Below are 17707 nucleotides of genomic sequence, written 5' to 3'. Positions count from 1 at the left end.
CGTGAGGCGGTTCCGGTTCGATGTCGGCGGCCTCGGCACAATGTCAGTTCTTGACGTCGCCGGTAGGCGGCTCCGGTTCGATGTCGGCGGCCTCGGCTCGATCTCGACCTCCGATTCGATGGCGTCGGGCAGTCTTTACTCGATGTCGACTTCGGGCGGCTCCGGTCCGATGGCGACCTCAACTTCGATGACGTCGGCCGGCCTTGACTCGATGTCGACTTCCGGCGGCTCCGGAGTGCGATCCTCACTCCCGACCTCCGGTGCTCCTCTCCTTAGGTTTCCGGCGACTCCGGAGTGCGACCTCCACTCCCGACCTCTGGCATGATTCTCTCAGGTTCCGGCGACTCCGGAGTGCGATCCTCACTCCCGACCTCCGGTACACTTCACCTTGGTCTCCGACGACTCCGGAGGGCGGACTTCACTCCTCCGATGACGCCGCTCACTCGACCTCGGGTGACTTCCTCCTCGACCTCTGGTACTCCTCACGACCTCTGACGGCGCCCTCTCTCGACCTCTGGCGGCTCCGGGTACGACGTCCGCTTTCCAGTCGGCGCCGCTTCTCCACCTCGGGCTCCAGGTCTCAGGCTACTCGACGTCGGACTCCAGGGAAACCAGTTTCCAGGTCAGGATCTTGCTGTTCTCGGTTTCTAAGGCCTGTTCCTGCTGTCCAGGTCCTTAGGATGGTTTTTCTTGCTTCTTCCCACACAGGGCTCTAGGCTGGGCTCAGTCAGTAGGGACTAGTATCAAGGGTTGGTTTATGGACCCCACTCCAGGCACAAGTTTCCACCCCTGCTGCCTCACTCCTTCCTCCTTCAAGTTTCTGCTGCTCTCTCCTCACCAGTCAGGTGCCAACTGCCAGCTCCAACTGCCAACTCTCTGTCTTAGCTTCCCAACATTCTAAACCGCCTCCAACTGTCACAGGGTTCTGGAATGTTCTGGAAGGTGCTGGTAGGTTCCAGTGGATGCTGGTGATGTCACAGGTGGCCACCATTTTGTGCTCCAGGCCCTCAGACAGAAGTTTCAGGGGTAGCTAAAATGGCTCCCTGAATCTGCAGCAACACGAAAAAGTCTGGTGGTTCCCAAAAAGGAAAAATTCAAACAGGGTTTGAGGCAAAAGTGGGACAAAATAAATAATGATGAGGAGGGACCACCCAAAGGGCTGACAGGTCTAACACAAAGCATATAACCAATTCACAAAAGTGAGCTTGGAAAAATATCTGGCAATGAGAGAGGTAATGATTTTGGGGTCCCCTCTAACCTAGGGGGAGGACCAAGCAGGTGCCTTGAACACAAAGAGCATATCATGCTCAATGATTGTGGTGGTCCCATCCTCCTAGGACCGCCCCAAGCAAAGTTATGGGCAAAAATACAATGCCAACCAAAGGCCCAGCAACGCATTATGGGGCGAGATTCTAGAGTTTAGTGAATATTATAGTCTTAGCTCTCAGCTGAGCCCGAGAGCCTGCCCCTTGAGGAATGTTTTGATATTGGATACTATAATATTCACTGCACTCTAGAATATTGTCCCATAATGCTTTGCAGGGCCTTTGGTTGGGATTGTATTTTGTGCCCATAACTGTGCTTGGGGTGGTCCTAGGAGGATGGGACCACCACCAATCGTTCAGCATGATGTGCTCTTTGTGTAGTGTCCTCAGATATAAGAAAACTTAAATCTGTCGTAAGTGGTGCTGTCATTAGATTACACAGGCTGCAATGGCAGGCCTGTAGTCGCAGTTTGAGTGGTCTCTCATGGGTGGCTTAATACCTGCTGCAGCCCATGGGAGACCCTTGATGTACCTATGCCCTAGGTACCTCAGTACCATATACTAGGAACTTATGGGGGTACACCAGTAGTCAATTGTGGAGGTACAGAAGTACTTACCATGTCAAATTTAAGGAGGAAGCACAGTGACTTGGGTCTCTATTAGCAGGATCCCTGTCAGACTTGTCAAAAAAATATACTGACACGAGCAAAAGGTGGGGGTAACCATGAAAGCTGATCCTACTTTCCTACACCAGGTTTGATTGGCATTCTCCCAACTCTTCCTCGCCTCCTTAAAGCATCCTCCCAGGTTTGCTGGTTGCTCTCCCGTCTTGTTTCCCACCCTTCTTTATTGCCTTCTCCCAGGTTTGCCACGTGATATTATGATTTGTTTTACAATCAGGTGGAATGAGGACATTTGTAACTCCAGATATGATGAAAGTTCCCCTCTTATTCCCTAAACCACCTTCAAAATTTGATGGGGACTTCTTCACCCTCCTCTCCCCGAAGATCCTCTTTGTTGGTATTGTACGTGCCGTTCTTACAGTCACTTCTCTTGTTCACCTCTCCAGGCCAATGACGATGCCAGGCAGCAGCTTCGAGAGTACGAGGAGACCAAGAAGCAAATCGAAGAGGATGGAGATCGAGAGATTCAAGACATGAAAATAAAGTATGAGCGGCTGCTTAGAGATGAGAAGGAGACCAACCTGCGCCTGAAAGGCGAGACTGGCATCATGAGGAAGAAGGTACCAAATAGAACGGGGGCATTGAATGTGGTATCCTGCAGCAGTGGTTTGAGTCCAAATTGTGGATGAAGGGTACGACTGGCATCATTAGGAAGAGGGTACCTAATAGAACAGTGGGATTGAACGTGGTATATTGTGGGAAGGGTCAGAGTCCAACTTGCGACTGAAGGGCGAGACTGGCTTAATGAGGAAAAAGGTACCCAAAAGAACTGGGACAATGTTTGAGATATATTGTAGGAGAGGTGTGGGTCCAACCTGCGGTTGATGGTCAGACAGCCATCACGAGGAACAGTTGGTACTCAAGGCTGAGTGGGGCTGGGGGTGTATCCATAATAAGAAGGTACCTGTCCGAATGGGGCACATGAGATGTGGCAGTGTGGATGGGTGTGAGTTCAACATTTCACTCAAGGGCAAGACCAACATCATGAGTAAAAAGGTACCTGTCCGAATGGGGGGCGTGGGATGGGTATATTATGGCACAGATGCGGGTTCAAACTACAGCTGAAGAGGAATCTGGTATTACGTGGAAGAAAGCACCAGCTAGAATGGGTGCATGGAATGAGGTATACTGAGGGTTAGCTGGGGCTCCATCCTGCAGCGGAAAGACACTGACATCATGAGGGAAAAAGTACCCATCAGAATAGGGGCATAGAGTGCGCACATCGTGCGATGGGTGGCAGTCCAACCTGTGACTGACAGGAAGACTGACAGCATGAGAAAAAGTTGCATGCGATGTTGTATACTATGAGACAGACAGGACTCCAGCAGGAAGAGACCATCATCATGAGGAAAAGGTAAACGTCAGAGCAAGGGCATGGGATGGGGTATTGTACTGTAATTGTAATTAAATTGCATTTACATAGTGTTTACTATCCCTGACAAGGTGTTGAAGCGCTTTATGGGGGGTAGTACCCTACTCCCCAACCCAAGGTTAGTGGTTAATCAACTGGTATTGGTTATTGTTGTATATTGTTATTAGGGTTAGTCATCTGCTCCCAGGAGACTGGAACATTTTCTCCACTTTATTGTGGCAAATGAAATAAATTGGAGTTAAGTGTGAGTTTCAAGCAAGTGATCACATTGGACAGCTAGTTAGGACAGAGGAGGATTACATCGCGTTAGTTTGAAATGAGAGGTTAAGCAGAAAGAGAGTTTGATATGTGATAAGTAAATGTGAGATAAGTAGATAGGCTAGAAGAGGTTAGAGATTAGACTGTGTGGAATGGCTACATAGAGAGAGGAGAGAGAAAGACAGACAGGCATGCAATAGAGTTAACTGCACTCTGAGGCAGTAAAGGTAGGGATAGGAAGGAGTGAACGGAGAAGATCATTCAGTAGAAGGAGAGAGAAAGACAGACAGGCATGCAATAGAGTTAACTGCACTCTGAGGCAGTAAAGGTAGGGATAGGAAGGAGTGAACGGAGAAGATCATTCAGTAGAAAGGAAGGCGAGAGAAAAATAACTAGCCTCACATTTTAATTAAAGTCGATTATCATGCAGGGTTTTTGGAATAGGGTGGAGGTAGGGTTTTGGAGATAGGATGCAACCTGAGGATGAATACAATGAGAAAAAGAAAGATTGATGGTTGTTATCCTTGGGCAATTGTATATGTTGGTGCATTTTTGGTTGTTCCATTAGCTGCTGACAGTGTTGAAACACAATGCCCATTTTTAGGTAGCATCGCTATTGAAAATAATATCGATTTTTTTTTTGCATTTGTAGGTGACGTTTTGATTAGAGGTGCCAAAGTTATGCGTCATATCCAAACAGCTGTCCATGACATATGGGTTGCTTGTTTCTAGGGTGATGTGATTCTCCCTGACATTAGTAAGTGATTGTTTGAAAACGCATTCTGCTGATTTGGCTTTTTTTTTGCTCTTTGACGGTTCTAAAAGAGCATCTGTTATTAGGCAAAGAGGCCAGGAATTGAAATCATGTAGACTCTGTTGGATCACATTGCGGATAACCAGCTCCTCACCTTGTTCAGACTTTTAAGTGATTCTCATTCACTCGTATCTTTGCAGGTAGGGAATTCAACAGTTTTCCCGCTTGAGTGGAGGAAGAAGCACCATCATTGGTTTTCGTGTAAGCAGAGGTTACTAAACGCAGTGCCAGTCTGAAACGCAGACTCCTTGGTTGGGAGCATTTGGGGATTTTTGCTTGAATGAAGTTTGATCCTTTTGAGATCTACAGCTCTGAGGATGATACACCGTGGCTAGAATAAGGACATTCTTGGACTTCGAGCCAAGGGACAGTCCTCAGGACTGTAGAGGTGTGGATTTGTTCATGTACATTTAGAAGTAGCCTTTCTGCTGAGTTTTGGATTCTTTGCAGCATCATTGTAGTTGAGGGTGGAATGCTGTGGTATCGCCATTGGCGTAGTCAAGTTTGGAGAGGATGAATAATGGCATTATATGTACCCTTTGAAGAAATCCAAGATGTAGAAAGTTGTTTGAGGCATCCTTCCACTTGAATATTCCTGGGAAGTGTAGAGTCAAATGATTATTCCAAGATTACATGCTTCCTTAGCTAATTTTGGCTGAAGTGCAAGTTCATCTGGCCAGAAAGACAGACAAACATAATTTTTCCATGACCTCAGGTCAGTATTGTAGTTTTTCAATCTTTTAACTTAAGTGGATTCCATGCCACTGACGCATGTGTTGAGATGTAATGCTCCTATATCCATAGGGTTTTCCAATATAATAATTATAGCAGATGACTCTGAAACTGTTGATACCTTTTAGTAGTGGTTTCATGTAGCTGTTGAAAAGTAGAGGTGAGATGATAGATCCTTGTGGAATTCCTGTTTTTGTGCAGTGAGGATTTGATGAGTAAAGGGGTGTGTGAATCAGGTAGGACCTGTTGTTTATGTAAGAGGAAATCAAGTGAGAATAATGCTGTTTACACAGACTTCTTTTTCAGTCTAAGAAACAATTGATCATTGTGTAATGTGTCAAAAGCTGCTGAAAGGTGCAGGAGTAGTAATGTAGCCGCCCCAATTTTGTCCAAAATATGTTTTCGGCCATATCAAATTCTGAATAGGGCTAATTCAGCCCCTCTCCCTGGCCGGGATCCTGTTTGCTAATATGAGATAGTTGATTTTCTTCTAATAATTATGAGAAAGTTCGAAACGCTGCTCCTCCCATAAGTTTGCTATGGAGGTTGGACTGGAGCTGTTGGTATCAGGAGTGCCCAAGTTCTTGTTCTTCAATAGAGTGTGTATGTACACCTTCTTCAATATCTCTGGGAAGTTCCTGGTGTAAGGAGTTACTGATAATATTTCTGACTGGGATAGCTGCAAATGTTGATTGAAGTGGAGAGCAGGGGTCTGATGGGCAGAGGACAGGCTGCTGGTTTTTACCAGGTCTTCAAGTTCTGAGGACGTAACTTCTTGGGCAGATGATACAGATGGATATTGTTTATCTGTTGTGATTGCTTTGGGCTGTATAGTATGGGGAGACATTTTTTCTTGATTGTTAGATAAGAATCCAGTGTGTCTGCTCTGTTTAAAAACTCCAGAAGTGGTGGGAGTGCAGCCTGCAGCAGAAAGAACAGGTTTCATGAGGCTAAAGGTACCAGTCAGAACAGGGACATTGGATGAGGTATGCTCTGCGAAGGACGAGAGGCCTGAGATGAGGTACACTGCAGAACAGATGCGAGTAGAACCTGTGGCTGAGGAGGGGAGATGGAATCATGAGAAAGAAGGTGGCGGTCAGAACAGTGGCATTGAATCATAGAATGGGGGTATACTGTGGCAGGATCGGGAGTCCAACCTGCAATTGAGGGAGGAGGCTGGCACCATGAGCAACAAGGGACATGTGAGACATTCAAGAGTTCAGCCTGCGGCAGAAAGACTGGCATCATGAGTAAGAAGGCACCCGTCAGATCAAGGGCACAGAATGGGTATATTGTGTAACTGATGCGAGTACAGACTGCAGCTGATGGCGAGACAGACATCTTGAGGAATAAGGGCCCATGGATCAGATATATATACTACAGGACAAGTGGGGCTCCAACCTGCGGCAGAAACCTACTGTCATTATAAGGACTAAAACACCAGCAAACTCAGAGCCATGGCAGGGTATGCTACTGGATGGGTGGGAGTACAAACTATGACGGAGGTTGTAGTCTGCTATTTTGAGAAAGAAGACACTATCACAGTATCAGTATGGGATGTGGTACGCCGCAGGATTAATGGGTGTCGAAGCTGAGGGTGATAGAGTATGGTGACATAGCCAATAGTGGTACGGGAAACAAATATCAGTCAGAAGCATAGAAACTTAACCTATCATGGGTTGGACAATGTCTACGAGTTAAAGTGGAGCAGGAGAGCCAGGCAGGGGGTGGTTCATGGTGATGAGGAATGGGGAGGGGTCAATCTGGAGTGCGGTGATAGGCTCAGGCCTGGGTGTGGCAGTATATATAGGTGATGAAGATATTCCTTTTAGGAATAGGCTGCTGGACTAAGCATGCCGTGAGAACTGTGATGCAAGATAGTCAAGATACACTTGGGGCTGGGCAACAGGGCCCAGAATTGTCATAGTCATACTGATGGGCAGTTTGAGAGAGAAGTGTCAAGAGCATAGCGGCAGGTGTGGGGAGGGCTATAATGATACAGGGTAGGAAAGGCACAAGTCATGAGTGGGAGACGGATCCAGGCATTGGGGGCTCTTACTGACTTTCAATTGAGGCTGCAGGGCGTTATAAGTGTGCCTCACGGGTATAGGGAATTGGCAAGAAGCCACAGAGCCATCCTTGATGTTGGCCATACTCAGGAGAAGGGTGGCAGGGCTCAGTGTGTGGAGCAGAGAGGTGGCACTTATGCATGGTGTGCATCATACTTGCTTACACCTTTGCAAGGTACCAGTGGTAAACAAGTTGGGATTGGCTGGTAAGGCTAAAAAGGAGTTGGGTGATCCTGATTGGGAATGTGTAAAGGACCAGTAACAAGTGGAATGGCATGGTCAGATACATAGTTCTCATACCAATGGGAATGGGAGAGGTACGTCTTAGGGAGTCTTGCATTTGCTGAGATCCTCTGGTTCCACCCCAGAGTCTGGATCCAGGTTTAGCTTGGTTTTCTTTGTCTTCTTTTCTTTCACTCCTTCTTTCGTTGCTCTTACAGCCTTTCTTTTTCTTAGCTTTTCTCTTTTTATCTGGTTCCTTCTGGTTTTCTTTCTTACATTTACTCTCTCTCTTACACACCCTCTGCTTCTCCTATCAGCCTCTCACAGTGCAATTCTTTGTGCCCCTACAGTTCAGCAGTCTGCAGAAAGAAATTGAAGAACGGACCATTGACATCGAACGATTGAGAATGGAGCAGATTAAGCTTCAGGGGGTCATCAAGTCCCTGGAGAAGGACATTCAGGGTCTGAAGAAGGAGATCCAGGAGCGGGACGAGACCATCCAAGACAAGGTTTGGAGTGGGATAGCGAGGTATATGGGTGAGGAACAGGGGTGGTTTAGAGGATGGGCCGCACCTTGCAGAACAAATTATGAAGTGGGATATGGGAGAGAAAAAGGGTGGCATACGGCATTGGACAGGACCATCTAGCACCAGATCTCCAACGAGTAGCTCGTGAGCTACTGGTATCTCTCCATCTGTCTGTAAGTAGCTCTCCTGTGTGCATTCTAGTCTACTAAATTTGAAGCTTTTACTTGGCTGAATTCATATATGTATCCCAAAATGAAAACCTTGCATCCGAGACGAAATGGTTTTCTGACCTCATTAGCTGATGTTTGGAGAAAAATTGTTGAATTTCCAAAATAAATATTTAAAGCGGATATTTAAGTGGTAGCTCATGTAAAATTGGGGGAGAGTTATTACTAATATATTACAAATATTATTCCCTTGGTTCCAGAGCATTGCAGCTATGGCTGCTGTTAATAATCTATGTGGCAATGCAAATTCACAAAGCCTTTTTTGTACTGATTCTTGTAACCCTTCCTAATGCATTGAAGTAGTGACAGTCCTCCTGTCCAGCTTGCCCACAGTCTGCTACCCTCAGCTGCCTTAGGTTTGTGCCTCGTCTGCTTGTTTTCTGCCTTCTTTTCTCCTCGCTTTCTGCTTGTTTGTCTGCCTTTTTCTGCCCACTTCTGCTCTCTCTGATTGCCTCTCTCTGCTCGTCCAGCATATTATTTTGCCTCTTTCTGCTCCTTTGTGACCTTTATTTTGCCTCTTTTTGCCCTTATTTTGCCTCTTTCTGCCTATCCTGCCTGTTATTTAGCCACTTTCTGCTCTTTTTTGACCGTTTTTTCACTTGTTCTGCTCATTTCTGATTTATTGTGCCTCTCCCTGCTTTGTCTACCTCTTATTTTTCTTCTTTCTTCTCATTTATGACCTTTATTCTGCCTCTTTTTGCTCATTTGTGACCCATATTTTACCTGTTTGTGCTTGTTCTGTCCATTATTTTGCCTCTTTCTGCTCGATTCTGACTTTCATTTAGCCTCTTTCTGCTCCTTTCTGACCTTTATTCTTCCTCTTTCTGCCCGTTTCTGACCTTTTATTTTTTTTTGCCTTTTTCTGCTCATTTGTGACCTCTATTTTGCCTCTTTTTGATCGATATGATTACTATTTCTCCTCGTTTCTGACCTTTATTTTGCCTCTTTCTGCTCGTCTCTTCCCTCTTCCCGCTGTTTTCCTCCTCCGCCCACCCCCCATGACCTACTTAATGAAGGCTAAAGCATGACCCCATTAATCAAGTCCTCGTGCCAGCTTCTCACCGTGACAGGTCTCCTGTCCAGCTTGTCTGCAGTCCGCTACCCTCTGCTGACTTAGGTCTGTGCCTCCTCTGCTCGTTTCCTGCCTTTATTTCTGCTCAATTTCTGCAAATTTTTCTGCCTTTTTCTGCCCACTTCTACAGTCTATTTTTGCCTCTCATTGCTTGTTCTGTCTGTTATTTTGCCAATCTCTGCTCGTTTCCGACCCTTAGTTTGCCTCTATCTGCTTGTTTATGACCTTTATTCTTCCTCTTTTTGCTCATTTCTGACATCTATTTTGCCCTTTCTGCTTGTTACTCTGCCTTCTTCTACTCGTTTCAGACCTTTATTTTGCCTCCTTCTGTTCTTTTCTGGCCTTTATTTTGCCTCTTGCTGCTCATTTCTGACCCTTATTTTACTTCTTTCTGCTCATTTGTTACCTCTATTTTGCATCTTTTTTCTTGTTCTGCCCGTTATTTTGCCGCCTTCTGCTCGTTTCTGACCTTTATTTTGTCTCTTTATGCTTGCTTCTTCCCTCTACCTGCAGTTTCCCTCCTCCCGCCGCTTCCATACTCCCACAACTTATCGCCTTGCCCTCCCCCAGGACTTACTTAATGGAGGCTGCAGCATGAGCCCACTGAGCTGGTCCTCGTGCCAGCTCCTCCTGCGGAAGGTCTCCTGTCCAGCTTACCCACAGTCCACTACCCTCTGCTTCCTTGGGTCTGTGCCTCCTCTGCTTGTTTTCTGCCTTGTTTTCTGCTCACTTCCTGCTTGTTTTTCAGCCTTTTTCCACCCACTTCTGCCCTCTATTTTTGTCTCTCTCTGCTCATTCTGCCCATTACTTTACCTCTTTCTGCACTTTTCTGCCCGTTATTTTTCCCCTTTCTGCTCGTTTCTGCCAGTTATTTTTCTTCTTTCTGCTTGTTTTTGACCTTCATTTTTTCTCTTTCTGCTCGTTTCTGATCTTTATTTTTCCTCTTTCTGCTGGTTTCTTCCCTCTCCCACTGTTCCCTCCCTCCACCATCCGTCGCCCCTCCCTCCCCCAGGACTCACCTAATGGAGGTTACAGTGCGACCCTATGGAGCTGGTCCTCGTGGCAGCTCCCCTGAAGCAGTTCTCCTGTCCAGCTTTCCTGCAGTACACTACCCTCTGCTGCCTTAGGTTTGTGCCTCCTCTGCTCGTTTCTGCTAATTTTCTGCCTTCTTTTCTGCTTGCTTTCTGCTAGTTTTTCTGCCCAATTCTGCTCTCTAATTTTGCCTCTCTCTGTTCGTTCCACCCGTTATGTTGCCTCTTTCTGCATGTTCTGACCTTCCTCATGCCTTTCTACTCGTTCTGCCCGCTGTTTTTCATCTTTCAGCTAGTTTCTAACCTTTTATTTTTCCTCTTTCTGCTTTTTTTCCCCTCTTTCCACCCGTTTCCTCCTCCCGCTATCCAGTGCCCCACCCTCCTCCACGACCTACCTAATGGAGGCCCGAGAGCGACACCATTGAGCAGGTCCTCGTGCAAGCTCCCCCTGTGACAGGTCTCCTGTCCAGCTTGCCCGTTTTCTGCTTTCTTTTCTGGTTGCTTACTACTTGTTTTTCTACCTTTTTCTGCCCACTTCTGCCCTCTATTTGTGCCTCTCTTTGCTCGTTCTGCCAGTTATTTTGCCTTTTCCTGCTCATTTCAGACCTTTATTTTGCCTCTTTCCGCTCATTTCTGAACTTTATCCCCGTAATTTTTAGGTCTCGCATGCGCTGCATAGGAGGGCCTTTAGCTGTCGCTCTGCTCATTTTGAAGCACACACTCGTGCTTGTGGCGGCATCCACCTTGCAGGAGCGAGCAGCGGCGCGCCACAAGCACAAGTGCAGTGCTTGAAAATTAGCACACTGCTCATTTAAGCGCGCGTGCGTGCCACTCGTGGGCTCACCTCCTGCTCCCCCCTCTCCCCCCCTCTCTCACACGCGGACCACTCGCGGGCTGTGTATTTTCAGCAAGCGCTTCAGGCTATCTATAAAATCTTTTTTTCTTTACTTTAGTTAACCTCCCCCTGATCACCATTCTCCGATTCCCCCACCTTTTCCCTGTCACCCTCACCCTCTCCCATGAGGCATCACCTCCAGTTTAGCACCTGAATGGATGATTAAAGAAAACTTTTTTTATTTCTGAAAATGGCTTCATTGCATACATGCCACCAGATGCGCCCTTTCCTTAAACTCATTTTCTGCCTCTCGTGAACCTTCTTTTCTTCCCGTTCCCATCCATTTGCCATTTGTCTCCCCCCCCCCCTTTGTGATCCCAGTGGGTGGCCCTTTCGTGCTCAGAGGTCATCCAGCCTGTTTACACACATTTGCCTCTTCTATCTTGTTTACATTTATTTATAGTGGTTCTTGCAATGCATTTGCCAAAGCTATATAATTGGCTTAACGCTCTCTGCATGCCATGACGTAGCTGGACTAGAAACAAACCCGCTGTTGAAGAAGATTGTGTTGCTTTACTCAGGTCTGCGCATTAGCGAGTTTACAATAATATTTTTCGTCACAAAGAGCGTTCGAATAGTGCTGCGTGGCCTATCCTGTTCTGAACCGGTAGTCTGGAAGCCTTGTACGCCTGGCACACTTTGATCCCATGTTGTGTGGAGTCAGGAAGTGTAAGATGTGTGATTTATACCAGTGCGCGCCCTTAAAGGCCACAGTATATTAGGATGGGCATTGCTTTGGAATCCTAGGAGCTCCGAGTCCCAGCTCTGGTTTGCATTTAAAGTTGCATTGATCAAACGGTGCTGTCTGCACCTGGAAAGGTTCCAAACAGATGTGATCCAGTGGCTGCATCGCTTTCAAACTGATGTGGATCGGACAAACGCACATGAAAATGCACTCCAGGTCAAGACATTTTTCACGCGCTAAATATGGTTATCATGAGAATGAGTAAACGATCAAAATAATTACGTTACCAAACAGACAGCATCATTAATTGTTCATTTCAAATGTACACAAACACACGTCTAGGTAAATGCTGCAGGCAATGCTCAGGTTTTCCTCCCTCAGCTTTCAACTAGTAAAACAAGCATTTGCAATGCAATAGGTCTCGCATGTACGCGAGTTTAAGCTCTTGGCATCCTAAATGACAATGCCTTTTATTTATGTTTTAAAAACGAAAAACAAAAATGAAAGGCATTGCCATTTACAATGTCAATAGCTCAAACTCGTGTAAATGCGAGACCTATTGCATTGCAAATGCTTGTTCCTCTTTCCTCTTGTTCCTGACTTTTATTTTGCCTCTTTATGCTCGTTTCTGCCCGTTATTTTTGCACTCATTTCTGACCTTTATTTTTCCTCTTTCTGCTTGTTTCTGCCCAATATTTTTCCTCTTTCTGCTTGTTTCAGACCTTTATTTTTCCCCTTTCTGCTCATTTCGGCCCATTATTTTTTCCTCTTTCTGCTTGTTTCTGACCTTACTTTCTGCTCGTTTCTGACCTTTATTTTGCCTCTTTCTGCTTGGTTCTGACTTTCACCTTTTTCTCTTTCTGCTTGTTTCTGACCTTTATTTTTCCTCTTTCTGCTTGTTTCTTCCCGCTGTTTCCCTCCTCCCCCCGCTTCTCTACTCCCACGGTTACCCCCCACCCGCCATCCAGCACCCTGCCCTCCCGTCAGGACCTAGTTAATGGAGGCCACAGCGCACCAGCTTCCCTGCAACACTTCTCCTGTCCAGCTTGCCTGCAGGCCGCTACCCTCTGCTGCATTAGGTATGTGCCTCCTCTGTTTGTTTTCTGCCTTGTTTTCTGCTTGCTTTCTGCTCGTTTTTCTTCCCCTATTTCTGCCTCTTTCTGCTCGTCCTACTTATTGTTTTACCTCTTTCTGCTCGTTTCTGACCTTTATCTTGCCTCTCTCTGCTCGTCTTTTACCATTATTTTTCCTCTTTTTGTTTGTTTCTGACCAGGCTTTTCGGCGGAAATGTCACAGCCACAACACCCAGATACCCCTAGGGGTAACAGTGCTGTGCTTTACAAATGCTTATTGACTGATTGCACTTAGGTGACCACTAATGGTAATCCTGCATAAGGTGCCACTAATGTAATCTTGTTTGATGTGGTTATTATTACAACACTAATCATATTGGTTGCTCAGCATGATTTTCATTGAACGTTAGTAGCTCTTCTCATTGAAAGGTTTGGAGACTCCTGGTCTCGCACAAGGTACTTAGTGAGATGCGGGGTGTCATTGGAGATGGGAAAGGACCATCCAGAAGAAATTATGGGGTGGAATAGAATGTGGCATCTGGGACGAGACAAGGCCATCCAGTAAAGTAATATGGTGTGGGATATGGGTGGCATAGGACATGTGATGAGACCAGTCCGAGCAAGACATTGATTGGGACAAGAAACTAACATGGGAGAGAGATAGGCGGTGCCAGAGGGGATGGGTGGAGTGGAACAGGAAGGAATATGGGAGTGGCACTGGATGGGATAAGGGATAGCACAGAACTAACCAGGGTAAAGTGTTGTGTGGCATATTAGATGGCAAAGGGGTTGGGTCAATACCAACCAGGACACAGTATTGCGTCAGATAAGGGTGTCATAAGGCATGAGATAGGGGGGGGAATGGATTTTGGTAGGGCAGTGGTATAGGATTAGGACAAGACAATCAATGACACTATTGATAGCAGCGTGGGAGGGGAAGGATGTGGAGGAACTAAATGGTGGTGGTATAAGACAACCTTATACCAAGAACTAACATACCATACCATAGCGCACGTTCACCCGTTGGCATCTTGGCGCTGAATAACAGATTTCTATTGAAGAACCAAGCCAAAGAGAGCTCCAGGTGAGGAAGATGGATTGACAGAAGGACGGCATCTGCAATATAGTACAGGCAGGAGAATCAATGACACAGGATTGGGTGGGACAGTGTTGTGAGAAGTAGGCCTGGTATATGCTGTCCACTAATTAAAGTGGTCACCTTGTACCAGTCCAAACAACCCTTATTGATGATTAGGTTAAAGATAACCTAGTGGTAGCTATGGAGAGCAGCCTTCAGGCTAAGTCTCGAAGGAATGTAAAGCAGCTTGTTTTACCAGATCAGAACCTCTTGAATGACCAAATGAAAGGAGAACCACACAAGAGATATATAAAATATATGTATTTATTACTAAACACTCTCTACTAACCTTTTTATGAGATTAGAGCACAAAGCACACAATATTAGATCACTAGAACAACAGTAAATAGCACAATACACAGCGGGCTCCAGGGGAGACAGAACCATATACTTAGAAAGTGGTATAACAACCACAACTTAACTAGACACAGTGCCTAGAGCACGTAGAATTGCTGGGACCCCAAAGAACCACCCAATGTAGTGACACAGGGGACCCACGGAGGATGGGTGCAGTGTGTGAACACAGGCGTGACTCCGTACAATCCTACGGGAATTTCTCGGTTGGAATTTTAAAGATTAAGGACACTTCTGAGAGGGCTTTAAGCAAACCCTTTCAAACATAGAAGGTTCTAAGGCCAGCACCCTTGAGAGTACCGAGATACCCGTGTTACCTATCCCAGAGGAGCCGGGTGCATAGGGATCAAGTGATGTCGTAAACCTTCGTCGTTTTCAGTGGCGTGATGCGGAAAAGTGCTGCTGCCGGGAAGATGAAAAGTGTCTGGTGGGATCCAAGCCTGGATCCGAGGTGAGAAGAACCTGAAAGCAGAGGGGACCGAGTCTTGGTCACTTCAGAGTGACCAGGGGCACGATAGACGAATGCCCACCGATGTCGGGTGCTTCAGTTGAGAAGATTGGATGCTTGACTCTGCACCCATGGGGACCAGAAGATGTCGACGATGACCAAAGTCTGGAGGTGAGCTGTCCCACGAAGGATGTCGAGTGCTAAGGGGTCAGTGTCTGGAATGAACACCAACAAGCCTTGGCAACTGCAACCCACGCGGGCAGAGGAAATAAGCTTTGGTGAGGACCAACAAGGTCCTGGGGACTCTCCAAGCAATGGAGAGTCAGGACAGGTCTGGAGCAACCAGGAAAGCCCACTGAAAGTGAAAGTTACCTTCACAGGGACCCATAGGCCAACGGACCAGGGATCGTGAAGGGACCTCTAGCTGAATCACAAAATACCAGCCCACGGAACACTCGTGGAGTGTAGGCCAGAAATCTTCAGTGGAATTACTGCTCGGGGTCAGGACTACAAGTAGCCCAAAGCACAGCCTCAGGGATCACCAAAAAGCATATGCTGCTGCAAAAGTACACGGTGCACGGGGGTTCAGGTTGCACGGTCCCCACGAGGGATACTGGTCTCAGGATTGCTGAGAGAACTGATCGACCTCAGGTTCGCTCGGGAACCCACCTCCTGTGTTGCAGAAATCTTCAGAGTCCTCAGGAGCTCGGGAGATGCAAACCGGTCAGATGCGTTAAGGTGCCTGCTGCTGCAGGGGAGTAACTCCTTTACTCCAAAGAAGATTCTTCAGTCGTCCAGCGAAGCGTAGATTGTCGAAGTACTTGGTTTCTGTAGCAGAGTTTAGTCCAGGTAAAATCTAAGTCCTGTAGTCAGGGTTCCTACTTTATACCCAAGGAAGGGGTGGGACAAACACTGGGGACCCACCTATGGGAGGGTCAGGACAGAGGGGTGGCTACACCCATGTCCTTAGTCCAGTTTCGCGCCAGAGCAGGAGCAAATGGCTTCTGCAACCGGTTTGAACTGGACTATGCCCAGGGACACAAAATGTGCCCCCAGTGCAGACTACAAACACTCTCAGAGTGCACCCACCCAGCCCCAATACACTAAATCCTGTCTGGGAGGTGGTCACACCTCCCTGTGACAGGAAACCTATTTTCAAGCCTTCCCCTGCTCGAGCTTGGCTCAGCAGCAGGAGGGCAGAGTCGTGTCTGTGGCTGGCAGCATCCATTTTGTCATGCCCAGGTCGAGAAAGTTGGTACCGGGTAGCCCGGTGACCCACAGTAGTGGTTCTAGAAGGGCGGAATCATACCTCCCACACCAGTTACTGGTGTGGAGGTATGATTCCAAGGGGTTTGACACCAAACACAACATGTTTCTAAGCAGCTGTTTTAAAGTTAGCATTTACCGCAAGGTTATAATGCACTTAAATATATATGGTTGGCTGCATCACAAACAACCCCGGAAAATAGGTTCAGAAGGCTGCAGAGGGGCTCTGCTGATTCAGGTGCACCCTCTCACATAAAACCCAGCACCCTGCCTTCAGGATTGATAAGGCCTGCCATGGGGTGACTGATAGGTTTATATGTGCAGTGATTTAGAATACATATAGTGAACCTATATCTAAGTAAGGGGTGCATGCACCACCTTACACAGGCTGCAGTAGCAGACCTGTGGTGTCAGTTTGAATGGTCTCTCAGGGGTGGCATAATACATGCTGCAGCCCCTGGGAGGCATCTGGGGTACCTATGCCCTGGGTACATAGTATACCATATACCAGGGACTGATAAGGGTACCCCAGATTCCAATCTGGAGTGTACCTAAAGTACATGCAATCAATTTAGAGGAGAAAGCAGCTAGACTGGGGTCCTGAATAGCATGATCCTAGTCAGACTAAGTCAAAAACAATGATACATCAGCAAAAAGTGGGGGTGAGTATAAGAAGCAGATCCTACTCTCCTACAAGTGTGATGAGGCAAGGGTCGAGATAAGGTGAGGATGAAACCTTTAAGCACAAGATGTGGGACAGGGAGATGAGAAAGGGGATAGGACAGTGGGTTTTGGGGATGGGCTGCGGGAGTAGGCTAAAGCCATCCAGAACAAGGCATTGAACATTATAGGATAACAACATCTGTAACGACATAAGGGGAATAATAAGATCATCTTAAGGTACTGAATATTGGGCACAGGGCTGTTGGGCGGTACAAGACCATCCATGGCACAATGACGTGTGCGGTCAGGGACTAAGGGAGGCCATAGAGACAGATTATGTGATTTTGGGAAGTGCTATGAACAAGTCCAGCTAAGGGGTCCACACTCCCAATCCCTCTGATCTCCAATGTGGGGTCCGGTAACACTCGGCATTTCATCAGTCTGCTGTTATCAGGCAGCATCGCCTTGCTACGCAGTCTGCAGCATGGATTCCACTTGGTGTTCTGTATTGAAACCATGAGAGCAATGCTTCCCAAAATGTGGATCTTGACCCAGTAGAGGGTCCCGAGTATGTTTTTAGTGGGTCGCTAAAGCCAGAGCACTAAATAAAGATGCCTTTTCATTATGTGTTTAACTTGTCACACTTGCCAATGATTCAGTGACCGACATCCAATGTCAGGCTGCTTTATTCTTTAAGATGAGGATTGGTGTTCACTTTTCGTTGACTGCAAAGTGAGAGGAGGTTTTAAAGTGAATTATATGACAATGTAGGACGTTGTATTTTGCAATACACAACAAACTGTAAATACTTGTAATTGAACTGTCCATATCCAGCAATTAGGAAAGCAAAAATGAAGCACTTTTTTTGTAAGTCTTAAGTGTCCTGGAAACAGAGATTTTAATAGAATCAAAT

The 17707-nt window shown here is 46.6% G+C and overlaps 1 protein-coding gene across 1 annotated transcript in view; it reads left to right on the top strand.

The window, feature by feature from the left end:
• Positions 1–17707, top strand: part of CFAP57 (cilia and flagella associated protein 57) — a 355646-nt gene that overhangs the window by 224658 nt on the left and 113281 nt on the right. The window contains exons 16-17 of the mRNA XM_085602986.1: positions 2335–2508; positions 7766–7924. Of these exons, the coding sequence (XP_085459112.1) occupies positions 2335–2508; positions 7766–7924 (333 nt within the window). The remainder of the gene's footprint in view (positions 1–2334; positions 2509–7765; positions 7925–17707) is intronic.

This window comes from Triturus cristatus, chromosome 4_2, assembly GCF_964204655.1.
Source record: "Triturus cristatus chromosome 4_2, aTriCri1.1, whole genome shotgun sequence".
Taxonomy (NCBI): Eukaryota; Metazoa; Chordata; class Amphibia; order Caudata; family Salamandridae; genus Triturus; species Triturus cristatus.
This window is presented reverse-complemented; position numbering and strand designations above follow the sequence as displayed.